Here is a 23,507-nt window from a genome sequence, read left to right as displayed (position 1 = left end):
AGCAAGTTCACTGGTGTTGGGAAAAAGTGGTAGAAATTTTGACATTTTGAAAATTTTACCATGCAAAAACGTTGTCAAGATCTTGGGGCGTTGTATTTTTTTACAACACTGTTTCTATTTCAACCATATGTGATAGAAATATTGCTATTTTTGCATCACAGCATGCGAAAATACAACACGTGTTGTAAAAAAACTAGAAGGCCACTGATCTTGAAAATGTTTTTGCATGGCAAAATTTTCTAAATGTGCCGTAAGTGTCAAAATTTCTACCACTTTTTCCTAACTTGCTCTCAGAGAATAGAAAGTTTTTACATTTTCCATTATCACTATGGAATAATCCATGTTAGTTCAGGGATAAAATGTCATATCATTATAATTCATTCAAACATTATTCGTTAAAAGACAATTTTTTTAAATTTTTAATTATCAGACTTTTTTTTATATTTATATTTCATTTTCGATATTTTTTATTGTATTTCATAGTTATTATATTCATATGTATCATATTTTTTATTTAAAAGTTGTATAGAATATTCTATATGAGCCTGTACGTACCAAAGTGGAGGCAATATACGGACCAAACTTTGCTTACCTTGAAAATATAAAACTTTGTATTGCGTTTTCAACAATTTGATAGCAACTTTGCTTTGCACAAAATGTTAGGATTGTACAACTTACAACTTTCTATTGCCCGTCTTACAATTTGATTACAATTTCCATTTGCAGGTAGTCTGAGGTTTGTACAACTTTCGTCACCATTTATTACAATTTATTGTTACTGTATCCCTAAGCAATTATATTTTTCCCTTATTACGATTTTACTATGAATCACCGGGAACATAAATACAATAGAATTTAATGTTTACTGCAAAAAAAAAAAATTGAACCATATACAACTTCATCTATACTTTCCCTCAGTCTCGAACTCACAACGTTCCGATCCCTGCCCTTCAATACTTCCTCGGCGCCATTTCATGTTGATACATACAAGCAAATTTGTTCATGTACAGTTGAGAGTGCCGTTTAAAATTCAGTTGATCGTATAAAATACCACTGACTGCACTGCCGTGATATGACGAAGTGACGTTTATCCATTTTTTTCGATTTTGACTTTTTGACGCTATTGTGTGCGTTTTCCTATGACCTATCAAATGCTTTCAACAAATCTAGAAAATATCAAACAGTTTTTGAGAAAATCGATAAAAACGAATCGCCAAAAGTGCGATTTATACGCCGAAGTGACGTATATCCATGCGTTGTTGAAAGTAATACAGAACAATTTCAATAACCCGTATAATTTACAGGCGACATTCCTCAGAATAGAAAAAAAAAATCATATTTTAACATGACAATCGGTTTAGAATAAAATAAAAAAGTCACACTTCTGACGCTGTTTCCACAACAACGCTGTTAGACAACTGTATAGACGGATGTACGGATATATACGGATGACTGCTTTTCCTGAAATTATTTCTAAAATCTAAAATCATAGACCTCACAAAACCCCCGAGTATGCATTTTCGTCTCAAACATATGCTAGATTTGATACCTGAATCTATTGTTCACCCCGCCTAATTTACATACAGTTGCGTTCAAAAAAGAAAGAAATAGCTTGAAGCTGCGCACCCACTACAAACTTTGACAAGCTGCCATTTCTCTCTCGGTTGATATTTTTTTATGAAATTTTCACACGATCTAGTTCAACTATCCAACTAACGCTCTACGAAATTTAAAGTCTTTACAATGACTGGAAACAAAGATACAGCTATTCCTGTTAAAAATGGAAATTTGAAATTACTTCACAAAATGTGCTGTATCTTTGATAATTTTCATTGAAAAATCTTTGGTCCAATGAACCTCATTTTCTACCCGGCACCATTTTTGATCACGTTCTTTGATTTTGACGAAACTTGGCCTGGTACTAGATCAAACATTTTTACATCTTTGGACCAAATTTCATGATTTTCCAATGAAAATTGTCAAAGATACAGCATATTTAATGAAGCAATTCCAAATTTCCCTTTTTTACGGGAATAGCTGTATCTTTGTTTCCAGTCATTGTAAAGACTTCAAATTTCGTAGAGCGTTAATTAGATAGTTGAACTAAATTGTGTGAAAATTTCATGAAAAAATATCAACCGAGAGAGAAATGGCAGCTTGTTAAAGTTGGAAGTGGGTACGCCGCTTCGCGCAAATTCATTCTTTTTTGAACGCAACTGTATGTCAATTTTCATCTGAATCCAATGTAAAACATTATGAAACATCTACAAATCTGACATTTTCCTTCATTCCTGGTAATAATTAGCACCCACTTATACCGAATTTCAGTTCTCTAGGTCTTTCTTAACGCTAAAACTAGGGCTGAGAGGGCAATTGAGGTCAAATAAAAAAAAAACTCACAAACGAACAAACGGAAATTGTTTTTTATGTACAAAGAAATACATACCTTGAGAAGTTTCTCCGACAGCATCACTAAAATTTTCTTCCTCACTTGAATACAATTTAAGAAGATCCAACGCACTGGCCATTTTAACTAAGAACGAAATTTTTTCCAACTGCACGAAAAGACTAAGGATAAACGTCACTCCGACGGAGAATCGTCTAATCAAAACAAACGTTTATACGCCGAACTGACGTATATCCATTTGAAGTAATTATACGAATTTTACGCAAAATAAAGAGTTGTGTTTCAAAAGACTGCATTTGTCATCTATCTATGCATAAATTCTACAGATCACATTTTATGAAAAGTCTCAGATTAACGAATAAAGAGGAAAAAGAGAAAATCGCTTTTATTCGCTTAAAACGAAAATGGTTTATACGTCACTTCGGCGTAACACGGCAGGGCATCATTTCCGACTCCAAATTTATTTATAGATGCCGTTTTTTGATATACAACTTCAACCTTAACCATAGACGATTCTATTACAATCAATAGTTGCTGTCAATTCAAGTCAATTCAGTGCTGTGCGATCTTAGCTAGCTATTTACTGTACTGCTATACAATTCGACAATCTGCAGATTGTTTAAATTCCGTTATAAGATGTTCTTACAATTACTGTACGACCTTCATGGAAATAGTATGTCATTATAGATCGCAAGCATGAAAGATTGCTTGATTGTAGAGTGGGATTAAATATTAAGCTTTACACAATTCTAATGCGATTCAAAACAACTTCATTGATCTTTCTATACGATATTAACATTATGTTATCGTATATAATGAACTATACAAACCATAAACGATAAAATATAACTTGGTTTAGCTACAACATGATGTTTATACAATTCCAATCTAAACTGGATGCTTATACAATTTACAATGAACACTACTATACGATTTCTGGTTATCTGGAATCGTTTATCACAAAACCGGATTTTTTGAAGCGCCGCCTGTGTTTTTGCTAACGCCGACTGTATGTACCACTTTTTTTCATTTTTATTTTTTTTTTCTTAATTAAAACTGCATTTATTTTTGCAACAAAACTCGGCAAGGATTTCGTTTTTTGGAATTGTTGACATAAGATGATTACGATATTACTAAGCATAGGAATTGCATTATTAACAATTATTTACCGATTAAGTTAATCTCAATAACCGACTTTGAATGACATGTACGAATAGATTGTATAAATTCCATTATACGATGTTCTCACAATTACTGTACGACCTTTCATGGAAATAATATGTCATCATAGATCGCAAGCATGAAAGTTTGCTTAGCTGTACAGTGGGATTGAATATTGAGCTTTACACAATTCTACTGCGATTCCAAACAACTTTATTGATCTTTCTATACGATTAACAAAATGTTATCGTATATAATGAACTATACAAACCATAAACGATAAAATATAACTTCGTTTCGCTACAACATGATGATTATACAATTCCAATTTAAACTGTATGCTTATATAATCTACAATGAACACTATTTTACGATTTCTGCCCAGATAACCAGAAATCGTAAAGCAGTGTTCATTTTCGATAGTATATACTAGTGAACCTGTATATAAGAGAAGTGACATCTGAAACACAAAATTCCAATCGAGCAAAAGAACTCTCAAAATCGATTCCAATCGATCCGAGCATTTTGTCGCAGAGCTTTTACCTTTCTTATTGAAAACTCAACCAAGGAAGGTATTGTGATTGTTGTTATAGTTCAAACAGATAATTTTTTAGCTGGTCATATGAATTTATGATTAGGTGCAATTTTTGTCAATGCTTTGGTGAATCGTGTTTCTAGTTAGAAAACTAACTGGTTATTAACGAAATTCAAGTCATTCATACCGTTTTTCGCGATCCTTCGGGCATCGAGTTCAATGTTGTTTTGTTGGATTGAAGGAGCGTTCACTTTAGAGCTTGAACATTGAGCCAGAAAACAGTGCTGGGGATTTTTTTGTCCAAGATTTCGGCGATGTTGCCACATATTTTATTTTAAGAGGGATCAGATGTCGCTTCTCTTATATGAAGGTTCACTAGTATATACATCCACTTTAAATTGGAATTGTATAAACATCATGTTGTAGCTAAACCAAGTTATATTTTATCGTTAATGGTTTGTATAGTTCATTATATACGATAACATTTTGTTAATCGTATAGAAAGATCAATAAAGTTGTTTTGAATCGCAGTAGAATTGTATAAAGCTCAATATTTAATCCCACTGTACAATTAAGCAATCTTTCATGCTTGCGATCTATGATGACATATAATTTCCATGCAAGGTTGTACAGTAATTAAGAGAAAATCGTATAGTGGAATTTAAACAATCTATTCATGCATGTCATTCAAAGTCGCTTATTGAGAAAAACTTAATCGGTAAATAATTGTTAATAATGCAATTCCTATGCTTAGTAATATCGTAATCATCTTATGAAAACAATTGCAAAAATTGGAAATCCTTGACGAATTTTGTTTCAAACATGAAGGCAGTTTTAATTAAGAAAAAAAAAATATAAAAATGAAAAAAGTGGCACATACAGTCGGCGTTTGCAAAAACACAGCCGACGCTTAAAAAGTCCGGTTCGGTGATAAACGATTCCAGTTAACCAGAAATCGTGAAGTAGTGTTCATTGTAAATTGTATAAGCATCCAGTTCAGATTGGAATTGTATAAACATCATGTTGTAGCTAAACCAAGTTATATTTTATCGTTTATGGTTTGCATAGTTCATTATATACGGTAATATTTTGTTAATCGTATAAAAAGATCACTAAAGTTGTTTTGAATTGCAGTAGAATTGTATAAAGCTCAATATTATATCCCACTGTACAATTACGCAATCTTTCATGCTTGCGATCTATGATGACATATTATTTCCATGAAAGGTCATACAGTTATTGTAAGAACATTGTATAATGGAATTTAAACAATCTGCAGATTGTCGAATTGTTTAACAGTACAGTAAATAGCTAGCTAAGATCGCACAGCGCTGAATACAATTATTGATTGTCATAGAATCGTCTATGAGATAGGACAAAGTTGTATTTCAAAAACCGGCATCTATAAATAGATTTGAAGTCCGAAATGATGCAGTCAGTGGTATTTTATACGATCAAATGATTTTTTTACGGAACACTCAACTGTACATGAACAAATTTGCTTGTTTGTATCAACATGAAATGGCGCTGAGGAAGCATCGAAAGAAAGGGATCGGAACGTTGTGAGTTCGAGACTGAGGAAAAAGAGACACATAAAGTTGTATATGGTTCAATTTTTTTTCGCAGTAAACATTAAATTCTATTGTATTAATGTTCACGGCGATTCATAGTAAAATCGTAATAAGGGAAAAATATAATTGCTTTGGGATACAGTAACAATAAATTGTTTTACATGGCGAAGAAAGTTGTACAAACCTCAGGCTACCTGCAAAAGGAAATTGTAATCAAATTGTAGGGCAGGCAATAGAAAGTTGTAAGTTGTATAATCCTAAGATTTTAAGCAAAGCAAAGTTGCTATCAAATTGTTGAAAACGCAGTACAAAGTTTTATATTTTCAAGGTGAGCAGAATTTGGTCCGTATATTGCCTCCACTTTGGTACGTACAGGCTCATATAGAATATTCTATACAACTTTTTCAGATTGTTCAAAAGTGTGTATATCTCAGAAACAACTTTTATATACAGACCAAAATGTTCACTGGGTGGTTATCTGGGGCAATAACAATGAGTAAAGTGGTGATGAACTAGAAACTAAAAGTATTTTTCTTATTGTAAAACTTTTTTTCAATTTTATGCAAATCATAAGCAAGTGTTATGTTAATTCTTTTTAACCATTATGCGGTTCAATCAGATTTATTTCACACTCTTGAAATCTCGATTATTTATAATAACAATCTTGTGAAAATTTTCAAAAAATTGAAATCTAGATTCTTCTCAGAACTAAGTCTTCAAAATGAATCCAAACTTTATTTTTAATTTGGGATTTCTTTTGGTTTGTGGTTCAAAACTGACACTGATTAGATATACAATTTTAATTTTGAAACCTGAATCAAAATTGTGATACTCTGAACTTCAGCTTTTGAATTCTTAATAATATTTTCACATTGATATTCAAATCCCTTGTTCGATTTTTTCCTCACTGAAACTGTTGTACATTTTATGCGTTCTCTCTTTTACAATTTTTGCTACAAGTTGTTCGGGATAGTTATTCATGTTTAGAATGTATTTTACAGTTTTCAGTGTTCTTTCCCTATAGTTTACATTTGTCAATTTCAGGTTCAAGGGGAAAAACTAGCACGATATTTTAAGCAATATTACATCCACGTTGCCTTGAAGTCCTTAGACAAAGTTAAAAACCCAATTTTTACAAAAAATAAAGATGAAATTTCAAAGCAAAAAACAGCAAATGTACATTTTATTACATAAAATGTGGAGAATGCAAAAAATCTTATATTGGCGAAACACGTCAGTTTTTGCATAAAAGATTAGAGCAACATAAAAACGATGTTAAGAACAAAAAGGTTGGAGGATCAGGACTAGCCCAATATAGCATAGAATATGGTCATATTTTTTACTTTAAAAACACGAATATTCTTGAAAAAGTCTCAAAATATAACACAAGAATTTGTGCAGAAATGTTCCACATTAAAATTAGGGGCGACAACGACGTTGTCAATAAACAGAAGGACTCTATAAATTTTAGCCTACAACTCCATTTTACCTAGGATCAAAACACTAGGATCAACATCAAAAGTAAACAAATAACTACAAACAGTAGTACAGACGATCGTTAGATTAAGTAAGTTTAAAATAGTATAGTAAAATGGTATATTTTAGAAAAATAAATTTAATTTAAGTTCCGCTGAAGAGGAGTGAAACGCCAAAAGTAGCTCGAAACGTCCGGACCAACTGGCAAGTAACTTTGTAGTTATTTATTCGCCGAAAAAAGTCGATAATAAAAACAAACAATAATTTTGATAAAATAAGCTCAAAAAGTTTGGAAGCAAAATACATAATTTGAATGATTCAATTTAAATTTTTGTTTGCTTTTGCAAATAAAGTGAAAGTGGGCAATGCGACAAGCTTAGTCTAATCTTACTTAAATTCAATATTTAGGACTGAGTTACTATATCAACAAGTAAGGCAATTTTCGAAAAACTTTAGTAGAATTATTGACCTGGGATAAGATTTTCGAGGTTTTTACTTTAGTTCTGGTCGAAATTTTTACTCTTGAATCATTTTAGTCATTCATCAAAATTTGATTAAAAATTTTAAATTTTAAGTTGTGAAAAGAACATTTCGCTAGGCATTTTTTTATCCTCATGGAAGGGGGTTACACGCCCTCCCCCCGTTGATACGGCCATGTCCCAAAGCGATTATTGCAAGCGGAGTGGATTGCCAACCATTGTAGGTTTCTGAGGGTTGGATGCCTTCTTAGCTTAGCTTAGCTTAGCTTGATTGACTACTCACATCCACCTTTAATCAGTGAACCCGAAATGTTTCATACAATTTTTGTGCAATAAAAGTTTGGATATTTTTAACATTAATACGATTTTGGTAATGATTAGTGCATTTCGAATTCAATTATCGCAAGCGTGGCTCAGTAGAACGAATTCCACATCGCCAGTGGTTGCTACTCCGTGATTGACCGAGGCCATCAATTTTGTTCAAAGGTCAAAAGAATGTTGTCTGGGATTGACAGTACATTCACAATGCCCAAAACTGATGCTCTCTCTTTGATCATCAATAACAGCGCCGGCCACGTCCTAGTAGTCAATAGATAGTTTGGAAAAGAGAGAAAGGGAGAAAAGAAAAACCTTGTGCTTTAGGACCGAGGTCACCTCTGCATCCTAGCAAAAAAATTGATGTTGGGAGTATGGGCGAAAGGATTTGACCAGGAGGCACCTTTGACTAGTGCGATCATCTCAGGCTACTAACTACTAATTTTGCTATTGATTCCTAGTTATATTCTAGATTTTACTGCTGAGTCAAATGTTCTGTTTTCAATCTTTTGTCTTTTCCCCTGATCCAGCTATAAACGAACTTTTTGTTTCAGTTGAATCTTAATCTTAATTTTGTTTTATAAAATTTCAAAATGTTCACGATTTATATTTGAATTATTTCAACAGGTGAGTATATTTAAAAAAAAAAAAGTTTTACAATTTTTCATCAACCAACCTGAAAATTGTTAATAATTCTCAAAATACAGAAGGAAGCATTCGAAACAAGAAAGTTTAACGCAATACAAAATAACTGTACGGAAACCAACGAATAACTGGCTTTCTTTTAATTCCGTTCACTACGCTATAATTATCCAGATTACTTATTTTAATTTAAATAGCATTGATCCATTTCTACTAAATAAAAATTATTTCATCAACATTATAGAGTATGCTTTTTTTAAAACGATAAATATTGATGATTTCTTCTATGATAAATATATTATATCAAAATACTGAATATAGAATGAGTTAGAAACAATTTCATGAAAGAGTCGGTAATATAAAACTTTAAATGTATTTTTATAGACTAAACCAAGAAAGAACAACCTTCAGAATCAACATGTCAATTTTCATAAGCAAGTTACTCATAAAATAGCTCTAATTTTTAATTTTCTAACTTTAAATTAGCCCAAAGCGAACCTTGTTTTGGATTCTCCTTTAAAATGAACACAAAGCTAATACATTAAACGATCATACTAGAATAGATCATTTCCTACATTGATAGAAGTAAATCGTCGATTTTCGTTACAAAAAATAAATATCATCTTTAAACGTATTCCACAATTTGAATCAAGGATTTTTATATTTTAGATATTTCATAACGTAGTCCATCCAAACACAAACTAATGATTCAAAGAAACAGCTCGATAATTATCAAGATGATTGATAAATGATACTTCTAAAGGTAACTATCTCATAACGAAGATCAACATAATTTAAATGATACTCTATGGACAGTAAAAGCTTTAACAAATTGTATTATTTAGTCGTGGTATGTTTGAAATAGTTTGATTGTGTGTCAGAAAAAGGTGATAGCTTCCAGCAAAAGAAAACGCCTAAATATATGCTGAATATTTGAAAAAAATCCCATAAATCTTCTCAAGTATTACTTGATGACGTCGGAAGGAGCTTTCTCCAAGAGCCTTTTCTTTTTACTTATCTTGTACACGTGTTCCCAATATTGAATGATTTCATTCAAATTATAATAACCTAGATTGTCCAATAAATTATGGAAATGTAAATTTTAATGTATTGTAATATTTTAAAACAAGCCTTCTTGAATACGAATTTGGGTAAAGGAAGTTGCATTAATTCCCGATGAAATATTTCTTGCTTGAATATAAAGTTTAAATACTTACAGTTTTCAAGCTTAAACTTTCTGAATGATTATTTCTTTTGAAGAAAATTTTGAAAAGTTAATTGCGGAAAAACTACACGGCAACATTTCTTAAATAGCTACTTCACTCTTACGAAAAAATATGTGTCAAGTTCAGCAAATCTAAATATAGTCATAATTGGTTTTATACAAATAGATATTCACCAATGGCTCAATGGTTTCTGAGGGTTGGATGCCTTCTCTCGACGAACCATCGGCCGTGGAAGCCAAGCACCATTTTTCCCTTCTTTCGGCTTCCATGTTGATTGTTTACAAAATACAGTCGATTTGCGGAATGTCAAAAATGCATATGTGAAGCTGACAAAATTCCCGACATGTGGGCGCCAAGAACTTGCAAATCCACAAGCGCCAGCGCCACAATATGAGCAAGAATTTGTTCTAATTCTAAATGTGGCAAGCTTCACTAAAAAAAAATTCCCTTTTTGTGAGTCTCTCTTTGTACCTCAACATTTTCTGCTGAAATTTTACTATGCATTCATTCACTCTTTGCTAAATTATCTTATAATAGTTTGAGAACGCGCATCTCAATCAAATCTCCAAAGCAACAATATACATACGTCTTTGACAATCTATACTTAACAACGATCATCCAAAATATTCATTTCTAGACTGCAATAAGAACACATAACACTCGCCACTTAAATCAATTATAACGATGTCGATCTTCAACTACCTTTGTTCAGAAAAAAAATTCTTTGGTCCAACAAAATAGAACTCGTTACCCAACGAAATAAAAGAAACCAATTCTCGATATATGTTCAAAAACAAATTTCTCCAAATATTCAAAACTAAGTTAAGTATTTAAAAACAATTGTACGAAGCTAGTCTTAAGTACCTATTCTACAATTTTATGGCAATAATTTATGTATAATCTAAGTGATACATTGAAATCATATAAATTATTTTTTGTAAATTGGGTTTGTTGTAAAGAATAGTAAAATATCGTCCTTTAACATGGATATCGTCAAAGGAAATCTCTTTCCATTGAGATTCATGGTGTTAGTTGGATTTATAAGTATCGTCACATTTCCTCGCACTATATTATCTATTACTAGCTTACAATGTGTGCTTTGCTAGGCCACATTGTCCTTGTAGGCCACATTGTTAATCAAATATCAACATATTTCAAAAGCAACAGCTTTAAAATGAGAGCTGCAACTGGAGTTTCGAATTGCACTATAAAGATGATTTGATCTAATATTCTGAAACTTGATCTCTAAATAAGTTTTCCAAGATCTGGAATTTCGATCTTTTTTGATAAGCTTCGTTGATTTTAATAATTATGCCAGAATGTATGTTTTACTGGTATGGATTCATCACCCTTTCCTCCTTTCAATGCGGAAAATTTTCAAGAACTGCTAGAGATATATTTTAATATCTAAATAAAGTCACAAATTACAACTTCTCTTACGTTATATGGTTTCTTCTGCTTAATAAGATCTCGATTTATGCCAACAAAAAATTGCATGGAAGCCCTTCTTTTCCTTTCCCCAACCGCAACTGGAGGTAGGAGGTAGGGTTCCCTTTTTCTCAATCAAATATCCTCTCATATCAGATTTGGTTCCATTGGATGATAAGTTCTTAAGGGGGGGGTAGGGTCTAACACTTTCAAAAATTCGATTTTTTAATTTTTTTATTTTCTTATTGTAAAACATTTCAAGAATGTTGTGTAAAATTTTCAAGTCAATTGAAGCAAAAATGTAGAAATTATAGGTCTTTATCTCCTCCTATCTAATACTGCAAGAAAGCAAGAGCAGAAACTTCAAACGCGTTTTTCTCGAAAGCACATTTTTAAAGTCCGTGGACATCGTCATTTGAAAACTACTTATCCGATTCTTTTCAAATTTGGAACATATTTTCTACATATAAAATACCAGACCCCAACGTTTTTCTTTTTTGATTTTTTTACTTTGGGGAGATTTTAGAAATGAAAAATGGCGGATTTTTAAGTGAAAAATCGTAGTTTTTACTTCAAACAGCCACAAAAATTTCATAAAAATAATTTTTAGTTAAATAAAAACGTTGGAGTCCAGAAAAACATCTATTAAAAATATTTTGCTCTGATTTTTTGACTTCAGATGATTCTGTGCTGAGATACAGTGTCCACCGCAAATCCTGTTTTCTAAACGGCATCCTCGAAAATGCTCCGTCACCGGCTCATTTTTCAAAATTTTTCTACGAAAAAATTACTAAATGTTCTTTTAACAATGCTTTATATAATGCAAAAAATTTGAATACATTTGTTTAAACGATAGCTCTAGAAAAAAAATCGTGAAAATGGTGTTTTTTTATACCCGTTAGACCCTACCCCCCCCCCCCCCTTAAGCAAAACAACAACATTTATATAAAACCCCTGCGTCACTCCCTCTCTCCACACTGGAAGGCAGAAGGGTCTGTAGCATATAGATAAAAACATATCTATTCTATTTTCTATTCTATTTTTGTTTATTTTGAGAGGAATTTAACCTTTCCAGTCGTTCGTCTCTGCTTTAGGGGCTAAAAACATATCTCGAACTCAAATACCTTCCCATGTTAAATTTGACTCTATTTGCTTAATTACTTCTCCAGTTATACCAACAAAATTATATTGGGGCGCTTCCCCCACTTCCTATGTACTTCCTGGAAGACGGATGGTGTTTCATAATTTCCCATGTAATATTTGGTTCCATTTGTTATACCGTATTTGTTTATGCCGAGTGTTGCACTGGTGCACCACTAGGTGCTGTCAAACTGTTTGTTTATTCGGACAGTGTTGCACTGGTTTTTACCTGGTGTTGCATTGCCATCGGGCGGTAGTACCCCGATAATTTTGTCAGTGTTGCGAGAGAGCGTGTGAGTAAGTGAGGTAGCAATACACTGGTGACGATTTGTGTTTGTTTTTATCGGGTACATTGGAACCGGTGGAACACTGAACGAGCGGATAAAACGAATACGGTATTAGGTAAGTTCTTGGTTTATAAAAAACAATTGTTAGGTAGCCCCCTCTCCCTTTTCTATCTCCTCACACTGGAAGGAGAGAGGTTCGTTTCATGATTTTTTATTTTTCCTCAACAATTGTTTTAAACAGTTGGTAATGATGTGTACATCAAGAAAAAAAAGGAAATACAATTTTTTAATTTTTCCATACATTAATTGTTGCAAATTTGTTACTTTATGAAACGAAGGGTTAAACAAAATGTGTTACCTACTCACTGGAGATTTAATCAGACCATTTTGACATTTGAGTGATTTTTTCTGTTTTCCAGACCTGGCATTCAACAAGCTTGTCAAGGACAACAAAGAAATTAAGCTTATGATTTAAAAGTTAGAACTCTTTACCACTTATAGAGGGATTATCATAGATCTTATTTTGTTGTTAACCTTTTTAGAAGCCATAATGTATGCCAAACGGAAGCCAAAAAAAGTTTTATAAGATGAACATGTTTTTTAACCACTGTGCTGTTGTGGCTTTAAAACCTCGTTGTTCAATAAGTTGCGCATAAAAAGATTGAGAATTTTCAATTTGAATTCTTTTGGAAGCCAAAAATGTGAATTATTGAATTTCTGGCTTTTTTTTCAAAGAAATTTACTTGAATATTTTAATTTTTTTTTCTTTTAATAATTCCACCATTTTTTTCATAACATCATTATTACCGATAACCTATAAGAAATGTATTCGAAAATTCCCCCGTAAAATATTCATCAAAAGCAAGAGCCACTACTGATAAAGAGCTACTGGCTGCCGCAAAAGTCGCGTTTAATAGAAAATCAACTCCGAAAGCGAAGATCCCGACCTTCATCAACTTCCAACGGGGAGAAACATTGAACCCCGGTCCTAGTTCTGCTTCACCAAATGTGCTAAGGCATCGAAAAAGGCCTTCAAATATTCCTGCGCCACCCCCGGTCTCTCCACACCTTCCGAACTCATCAACATACCAGAACAGTAACACGATGACGACAGTGCCACCTGCTCATCCATACGCTACCTTCAATCAGCCATTCACCGCACCTCTAGTTGCACCGTGCTGTCACCACGACCCATCGGCATTATATTTCAACCCGGTAATGTATAACAACCCATATTTTCTGCCGAACCGACGCGTGCCTATGTAAGCACTAGCTCCTCTATATTTATGAACCAAGCGGATCATGTTACCATTCGTTCGTGCGATCACCCAGTTATCAATAATAAAGAAATTGTGGCATATTGCCAAAACTTTAACAGAATGCGAAGCGCATCTAAACTAAACACAATTCATAAAAATTTAGTAGCAAGTAATTATACTATCATTTTAGGAACCGAAACAAGCTGGGATGATAGTATAAAAAGCGAGGAAATTTTTGGATCGCGTTACAATGTCTACAGAGATGACCGAAATTTCAATTTGTCCGACAAGAAATCAGGCGGAGGCGTTGTAGTAGCAATAAGCTCTGCTTTCGATTCTGAGCTCATTGAAATAACTAAGCACAAAGAATTTGAGCAGGTGTGGGCAAAAGCTCAAATCTTCAAGGAAACTCATATTTTTGGATCGATCTACTTTCCTCCAGAATATGCCAGTAAAGATTATTTCCAAAAGTTTCTACTGAGCATAACAGAACTATTCAAAAGCTTCCAACCCGAATTCAAAATTCACCTGTATGGCGATTTTAATCAATCGAATCTACAATTTTTACCCGATGAAGATAATGAAGCAATCCTTTTACCGATTTTTGGAGATAATGAAACATTACAATTCCTTTTCGACAATCTTGCTACCTTATGTCTTAATCAAATAAATCATGTGAAAAATGCCTGCAATCGCTATCTCGATTTACTGTTTTCAAACTTGACTGATGACTTTTGTATTTTGGAAGCTACTAATCCAATTTGGAAAAATGAGATATTTCATACAGCTATCGAATTTTCAATTATATGTTCTGACAACAAAGGAATACCAGAATACGAATATGAGGAGACCCTTGACTTTTTCCATGCAAATTACACAATGATTAAAACTAAATTACAATCAGTTAATTGGCAGTCATCATTTCAAAGCGAAAACCAAACTGTCAATCAGGTAGCTATTTTTTATAACATTCTTGGTAATATCTTGAGTAAATATGTCCCAATAAAAATAAAGCGACGAACGAATAATAACAGAAATCCGCCATGGTTTTCAAAAGAGCTAAAGCATCTTAGAAATAAAAAGCAGAAAGCGCATAAAAACTGGAAAAAGACACCATCGCTAGCTAATAGTTTAGAATATCAAGAAGCATGCAACAAACTAGCCATATGCCTTAATACCTCCTTCGAAGAATATAATAGGAAAACAGAGGAAAACATTAAATCTAACCCAAGAAGCTTCTTCAAGTATGTAAGTTCCAAATTGAAAAGTAATAATTTTCCATCTCGTATGCACTTGGACAGCGCTAACGGTAATAATTCCCATGAAATATGTAATTTGTTTGCCAATTTCTTCCAAAGCGTTTACACCAGTTTTTTGGAAGCCGATCGCGACACTGCGTTTTTCGATTATTTTTCCGACTCAGCATCATTGACTGTGGTAGATTCAATCACCCTTGAGGAAATACACAAATCAATTTGCTCCCTGGATAGCTCCAAAGGGCCCGGGCCTGATGGAATTCCTCCATTACTTTTAAAAAATCTTGTAAATGAACTAAGTGTGCCCTTGTTTCTATTGTTCAACTCATCGTTGAAATCCGGTGTTTTTCCTCAAGTATGGAAAGAATCTTTTCTTGTACCTATTTTCAAGTCGGGGAAAAAGTCCGACATTAAAAATTACCGGGGTATAGCAATCTTATCGTGCATACCGAAACTTTTTGAAGCAATAGTGAATCAAAAAATATATAATCAAATAAAAACACTCATAACTGAAAAGCAACATGGATTTGTTAAAGGACGATCTACAGCGACTAATTTACTTGAATTCGTTTCTTATAATATCCACTCTATGGATCAAGGAAATTCCGTTCAGGCTCTATACACGGACTTCAGTAAAGCTTTTGATAGAATCGACATCCCTTTGTTAATTTTTAAACTACATAAAAACGGATTCAGTACACAACTGCTGAAATGGATTGAGTCGTATTTGACAAACCGTACACAAATTGTTAGATTCAATGGTTCACTTTCGAAAAGCATCTCCGTTACATCTGGTGTGCCTCAAGGCTCCCATCTCGGTCCCTTATTATTTATCTTATACGTCAATGACATTACTTATTTACTGAACCAGCTAAACGTGCTTATATACGCAGACGATATGAAGCTTTATATGATAGTCAACAACGAAGAAGATTTCAGGGTGTTTCAAAATGAAATAAATATTTTTTACAAATGGTGCAGTAAAAGTCTTCTTGAACTAAACGTGAAAAAATGTTCACATATTGTATTTACAAGGAAAAAATATCCGTCATATGAAATTGTCACATTAGGAAATGAGCCTGTGGAGAGAATCAATAAGATAAGAGATCTAGGTATTATATTGGACTCAAAACTTACTTTTGTAGATCACTATAACTCAGTAATTCAAAAATCAAATAGTATGCTTGGCTTTATAAAACGTTTTAGTTATAATTTTCAAGACCCATATACATTAAAAACATTGTACACAGCTTATGTCCGATCCATACTTGAATACTGCAGCGTTGTGTGGTCCCCCTTTCAAATTTCTCATAAAAACCGTTTAGAATCCATTCAGAAACAATTTGTTCTATTTGCTTTACGAAATCTAGGATGGTCACAGAGCCAATTACCAAGCTACGAATCACGCTGTTTACTAATAAATATTGAACCATTAAGTGTTAGAAGAGAATTTGCTGCAATCTCCTTTGTAAACGACATAATTAATCAGCGTGTTCAATCTACTTATCTACTAAATAAGTTAAACTTTTATTGTCCGAGTCGCCAGTTGAGAACCAGAAATCTGTTTATTTTAACCTCTGCTCGAACTGATTATGGTAAAAATAGTCCAATCAATTGTCTTATGCAGAATTATAATAAAAACTACCAGAACATAGATTTTACTATGTCTAAACAGCAGCTAAAAAGTGCTTTTTACGGCGACAGGCACTTAAGAACCTAATATTGTAGTATTTGAAGTAATATTAAGATTGTACTTCTAGTTTTAAGAATATATATGTAGCCTACGATGTTTGGTGAAATAAATAAATAAAATAAAAATAAAAAAATAAAAAAACGCAATACTTTGTTTTGTGAATAATTTTTGATTGCATGGATGTCAATTGATGAAATTTTCGGCGAAGCTGCCTTGTAATGTAATGTTTACATGTGACGTTCTGTCGAATGGTTTTGGAGATAGTCGGAATGGTTTTGGAGATTTGTAGGCACCATGTGCGACATCTATCATGTATACTAGAACCACCTTTTCCAAATCAAGGCTATTGATTACGTTTTCTGTTTTCTGAAGATTGACCTCCAAAATTTCTCAAAAATTTTAATTTAGTCAAAGTTATGACAAGTTGACAAGTTTAGCCGATTTTCCTCCTTCGACAAAAAACAACATATTTGACTTTTTATCACTCCACCACTGTTTTCGCGTAATGGTTCCAAATCCATTTAAAACAGGGTATGAACTTTGTAGAACCCTTTGAAGTGTCATACAGGGAAATTTGGCATCAGGTTTTTGTTTTTTTTTTGTGTGTTCTCGTCTATCTGTGGAACATCTTGGAACTTTCCATGACTGAAAACATGCCAGAAGTTCACTAAAGAGTTCGATTTTCTGTCTATTTCAAAAATTTACAAAATAACTCCCCGCTAGCGGTCCGAATACTTTGCACACGATTTGATCACCGTATTTTGTTTATTTTGTGGGCAGATTTTGAACATTGTAGAATTAAGGCAGGATTTTTTATTAGTCAGCTAGACAAACTAGTCAGGAAAATTTATCTTTTTTATCACTTCCCCTACTGAAATTTAGGATTGCGTTTGGTAAAACCTCTCACATTCCTTAACTTCATAAAATCCCTTTTTTCAAATTTAAGCTCACTGTAAGGTCCTCGAAATTTATTCATAAAACAAAGTGTTGCATTTTTTTCGAATACGCTCCTTACTCGTTTAAATCCAATTATGCGAATATTCCTGATAACCTTATTATTCTCTTCTTCTTCCAGCTTTTGATTCGACGGCAATATGAAATTGATGGAAAATTACGTGAAAATATGCGTTGCATGAAGCAGGAGTTCTCTTAATTACAACACTGCTTTACTGCCATGTACCGCCTGTATGTGGATCGCAATCATTACCGGAAGTGATTAAAAGAACAAACGGACTAAAGTTGTATTGTATCGCAACGAAACGCAACCCTCCTCAGGATGCAGGTGATAATCCTGAAGTATGTGCAAGTGCTTTGCATAACTGTGTTTTTTTCCAACAACATCAACTGTGACAAGCTGCTGCTCCACAATCAGCAGGAAGACCAACAACTTTATCGGATCAGCTCATGTGCCGCTGCCTGTCTAGCCGGAGGAGATCCGTCCAAGGTAAGGAACTTATTAATTTCTGCGAAAATCAACCATTCACTTCGGGAAAGTTGGGCTAGCGCAATTTTGTAAATGCTAATGCTTAATATCTTAAAACATGGAAAAATTAAACGAACTAATCTTTCGTAGAAAATCATAATTGGTTTGCTAGCACACATTCTTGCTTTCTAATGCCAAATTTTAAATAAAAATTTTCCAACTAAAACTCTATTTTAAAAATCTATGGAACACCATCGAGCCATCGTAAACGCAGAGGAACATTTTGAAAATATTCCAAAATCGACCCCATTTTGTGGAACGGAATTGATGTAAGAGATGGAAACGGATTAGAAATGTATTCTATTTTAGTGTAAGGGTTGCGTAATTCCAACCACAAAGTAGCTATTTGTATTACAGTGAATGTAACAGGTCAACCCTTTTGGCCGATTTGCCTGTGTGTTCCTGATGGGAGGGCTTTCAAACAATTGTGCATGACCTAGTTTCTTACAATGGGTCAAATGTGGGGGCTTCTAATTCATTTCCGATACAATACTAGAATAATAATGGCCTGCGTGCCTGAGAGGAGGGCTTGAGATATAGCTCAGTTGGCAAGTCAATTGCTTCCTGAGCAGATGTCCGTGAGTTCGAGCCCAAGAGTAAACATCGATCGCAGTTGTACCGGATAAGTTTTTCAATAACTTTCCGCCAACTGCAACGTTGATAAAAGTCGCGAATGCCAGAAAGATGGTAAAACGACTATAATCGAAACAAAAAAAAAGTGCCTGAGAGGTTTATAGTAAAATTTATGAAAATAAAAACAAAAATGCTTTAATTTCCCCTTAGTAAGCGACTGCAAATCGTCAAGTTTCATTCTATAAATTTTCACACACTGCATCTTAGATTATTTCCTCGGCAAGAAGCTCCAACTGGCTTTGAACATTATCGCAAAGACAGCTTATTGGAGCGTCTCCTTGAAATTCCACTTGACGATGGCCCAATATTTTTCAATTGCACGGAGCTATGGCACATGTTACAAGGGTTGGACTACACTTGAACATTGTTTCTGGTAAAAAACGCTATAGGGTCATATCGTCATATTCGTCATATGAAGTAGAGATGTATCGAATATTCGGCGCCGAATACCGTCAAAAAACCGTTAAGCCGAATATACGGCTTACCGAATAGTTGAGCTAAGTATTCGACCGAATAGACCGAAGATTTATTTTTTAAATTTATATAGTAACAGAATTTTCATTTTTTTCAACTGATGTTAGATAAATTATAAGTATGCAAAAGTAATGTTGAAAAAGCTACAAACTCATAAAAAATTTATGGTTCCAGTAAATCATCTGCGATGTATCCGTGCATCTTTCTCTGTAGATAGCTTTAGATTATCGTTGTTCCAAATTTTCTTGATATATCCAGGCTTGCCCATGAATCCGTTGAAGAATTCGAGAAAAGTCAAATCTGAACGGGATGTCCAGATGTTTTTAAAACTTTCCAAACTCAAATTTATTTTTGAAAATTTTTAGATTTTGCGTTACAAAACGATTTTTAGAGTAAATTTGAACATAATTTTTTTTAAGTCCTTACACGGAGAAAAATATATAGATTTATCAGTTATATTACGCGTCTACATTGAAACGTATCAATTAGTTATGGCTAGAAAAGCTACTTTAATAACGTTTTTGATTGCCCGGCTGGGCGTTCACTAATGGTCTCCAGGAGTTATCGATTTTGGCGGAACTTTCTTCCCAAACTCTGCTGCACGAGTGGAACTATTGCGACTAGGAAATTATGAACTGTATGATTGAAATTTAATTCTTGATTTGAAAACTGAAATTTACTTCAGGGGAACATCAATTTAGAAAATAGAACACAACAACTGGATTTTGATGATGGACCATACATTTTTCTAAGTTTTATTGAATCGTTTTCTTTTTGCTTTTCACGGGAAGCAATTATCCCATCACTTTCGGTTTTTGTTTTTAGGTTTCGAATTGGATAACGAATTGTTATAAAAAAGGTAAGTACTTGCGCATTTTGTTGATTTTATTTGCAGGTTGCTGGTACACTCGATGCGGCCGTGATGCTCGGTGGTCGACTCGTTGGGGGACTTGCAGTAGGCGGATGATGGCAGGTAAGGCTACGACGACGGTTGTTGACCAGGATGGTGTTTCTACGGTAGGTACGGTGCAATTCTTCGGGAATTGTACAGGTCTTTGTTGACGGAGACCTGGGATGCTTTTTGTAGGCTGAACAGCACGAGGTCTTTGTTGACGGAGACCTATGTTGTTCGCTAAACGGATCTATGTTGACGGAGATCCGTGAGGTTTTTCTTGGATGCTAGGCACGAGGTCTTTGTTGACGGAGACCTGTGATCGTTCTGTCCGGTGCCAAGAATCAGGCCTGTGTTGGCGGAGAACAATGATGCTCGGCAATGTTCGGGAGCGATATCCCAGAGCACTTTTACCACACGTGTGTTGTAACCAGTCTTGAAAATTTCGTCTATCATTTACCTGACATCAGAAGACATTGAGAAAACATCTCAGTCACCCAGATATTTTTCGCAGTTCATGATAAATAAACAAAGAGTGCGTTCATGAAATCCACACCCTGCAACGTTCGACAATATTTTTTTCAGTTCCTTCCACACTCATTCGTTAATCGCCTTCACTGAAAATGAACACTTTATTTTATCATTGTCATAGTGATCCAAATGAAAGTGATAGAAGGAAAAATCATTCTTGGAAATGTCACCTGTCTGAAATTTTCTTATAGCTCAGACTACGAGGTCAAACAAAATTTTAGTGTTTAGTTTTTCAAACCCGTATGGCAGTTTCAAAGGACAACCCAAGTATTTTGCAACAGGTAGCAGCAACAATTACGGTGCCATTCAGTGGGCCAACAAATAACTTGTCTCAGGATCAGGACAACAAACAGTCAGCAGGTGAATCCTTTTTTTCAATTATATTCGTAAACGATTTTTTTTGTTCCGTAGATCTTTTTCTTTTAATTATGGTAGGATGTAACGAAATCTGTTGGTACTCGAAAGCGAAAGTTGCTCAAAACGATTTAATAGCAACCGGAAGGAAGTTGCTCGCCAAAAGGTAATAAATCTCGGAGCAAGGTTACGTCAGCTTTACACACGATACTTCTTAATTCGTTTCATGTCGATGTAAGTATGCAGCTATCTTTTACTAGAAATAATCATTCATTTGTTTTATAATTCTTGCAGAATTATTTTACAACTTGGAGCCATCGATTGCGTTATAAAAATAAGTTACTTAACCTGAAACAGTGAATGGTCAGATCGAATTAGTGCGAGAGAAAATCGCAACAAAAGTAGGAATTTGTTTTTCTTCTTAATCAAGTTTTGGCTAATGTAATGAAGTTAAGCAAAATATGTGATTAAAATAACTTAAGTTAAACAATGTCCGTGTTAATATTTTCCTAGATTTTTCAATATATAATAATAATAGTCAAATGCCTGAGTTTTTCTAAAAAATTTTAAAGAATTTTTCTGGTTATATACTGTAGAAAGGGCATAAGTAAAACGTTAAACTTTATTGAGCTAAACGAACAAACTGTTAACAAAGCGACCTCTTTGAATGAAACGAGTTAACTTAATCGTTTTTTTTTGTCTAAGTCTTGATTTTTAATTGAATAGATTACTTACTGAAATACGTCATATGGATTCGAAATTGAATGTCGAAAACTGGAAAATTTTATTTAAACTATTTATTAAAATATTTTTTTTATTAGACAAACATTAAACAGACAGAAGAAAATTGTTTCGCTCATCTGCTACCTGGACATCTTGAGCTTGCGCTTCGGATTCGGACTTGAGATTTGGATTAGGATGTGGACTTGAAAAATGGGCTTAGATCTGGAACATAAATTTCATGAATTTCAGACTTGTGCTTGTTATCATTTCATTTCCTTTGCCTGAGGTACGATCAAAGCCCAGCATAATCTTGCTGGATTCCAATTTTGCTGTTGTGTTGTATCCGATGATAATGCTGAATCTGGCGGGCGATGGCTCGTGTGGCATATTTTCTTTCCCAATTCCAATTGCCGCCTAAAACGACCGATGTCGTAAATGTCATACCTGGTAACTGAAAGTTGAGGATTCCCCATCTGTAGTCCTTAAGGGTTAGAGGAACTGCTGCCGGTTCGATGTGCTTTGAATTGAGGTCTTCGTTAACAACGTTCAATGTGTCTCACACGGTGAGGTCAGTTTCTGGAACCAACTGTATTTCTCAGCCAAGGTCTTCACGAGGCAGCAAAACCCCCATCGAGTTGGGTTGCACGAATTAATGATAGTTTACACGATTTAAGGATCACATTGTCCATACGTGCACAGGCGGTTGATGAATTTCGGCCTAAAGCAAGGCCTATCATTCGTTACGCGATCACCGTTCGTTTTAAATTGCTTAAAGCAATTTTTTCACATCAAAGTTGAATTTTCGAAAATTTCAAAGAAAAAATTGATAGTTGAAAATCGAAATTTAAATTTTCACTGATTTCTGAAATGAACTGAGAAAGGCACAAATGAACTTTCAAAAAAGGGAAAACAAATTTGACAATGATAGTTGAACTCGGTCGGTGCACGTTCATTGGTAAAGATATCGACAAAGAAAATACCAAAATAAACAAGATAATGAACCATCGGTCAAATCAAAGAAGGCATCATTGAAAAAAGGAAGACAGAAGTTTTTAACAAGATATTTTGAATGGGAGAAATTTTGTTTTCATTGTCAATGTGTCCTTTCGAATTTTTTCAACACTGGTTGTAACCGTTTTATAGATGGTAGCTTGTTCGGTCGGAATGGCGGGTTTTTCGTAAGTGCCTTCCTTCACAATATTCCCCGATATGTATTGCACAGGGGGTCGCTTGACCTTTTCACACACTCGCGGGTAAACTGGGGTAAACTTTTGGCCGTTTCTTTAGTGTTACGGACTTAAAAGGAATTTTAGACGTCGCTTGAATCGCGCACCCGAACTGAACGATCGTTTTCCAAGAAGAGACCTCATGTACCGTCAGGGGTCCTATATATATCCTTCGACCCATCTTCCATCTCCTTCATTTCCGCCCCAAATCTTTTCCCCATCGTTGACACGCCTTCCCGGTGACAGGAGCAGTACAATTTTTGTTTTATGGTTGGTGTCAATATGATTTTCAATTCTATGTTTTTATTTTTCAATT

The 23,507-nt window shown here is 34.1% G+C and overlaps 1 protein-coding gene across 3 annotated transcripts in view; it reads left to right on the top strand.

Moving 5' to 3' along the window:
* The window catches only part of LOC129758791 (tyrosine-protein kinase receptor torso), a 144,405-nt gene that overhangs the window by 2,483 nt on the left and 118,415 nt on the right, over nucleotides 1-23,507 (top strand). For all 3 annotated transcript variants that reach the window (XM_055756412.1, XM_055756411.1, XM_055756410.1), the window contains exon 2: nucleotides 17,951-18,319. In XM_055756412.1, the coding sequence (XP_055612387.1) occupies nucleotides 18,152-18,319 (168 nt within the window). In that variant the 5' untranslated portion in view covers nucleotides 17,951-18,151. The remainder of the gene's footprint in view (nucleotides 1-17,950; nucleotides 18,320-23,507) is intronic.

The sequence above is a fragment of the Uranotaenia lowii genome, chromosome 3 (genome assembly GCF_029784155.1).
Source record: "Uranotaenia lowii strain MFRU-FL chromosome 3, ASM2978415v1, whole genome shotgun sequence".
Taxonomy (NCBI): domain Eukaryota; kingdom Metazoa; phylum Arthropoda; class Insecta; order Diptera; family Culicidae; genus Uranotaenia; species Uranotaenia lowii.
Note: the sequence above shows the minus strand (reverse complement) of the source record. Positions and strands in the feature narration are given on the sequence as shown.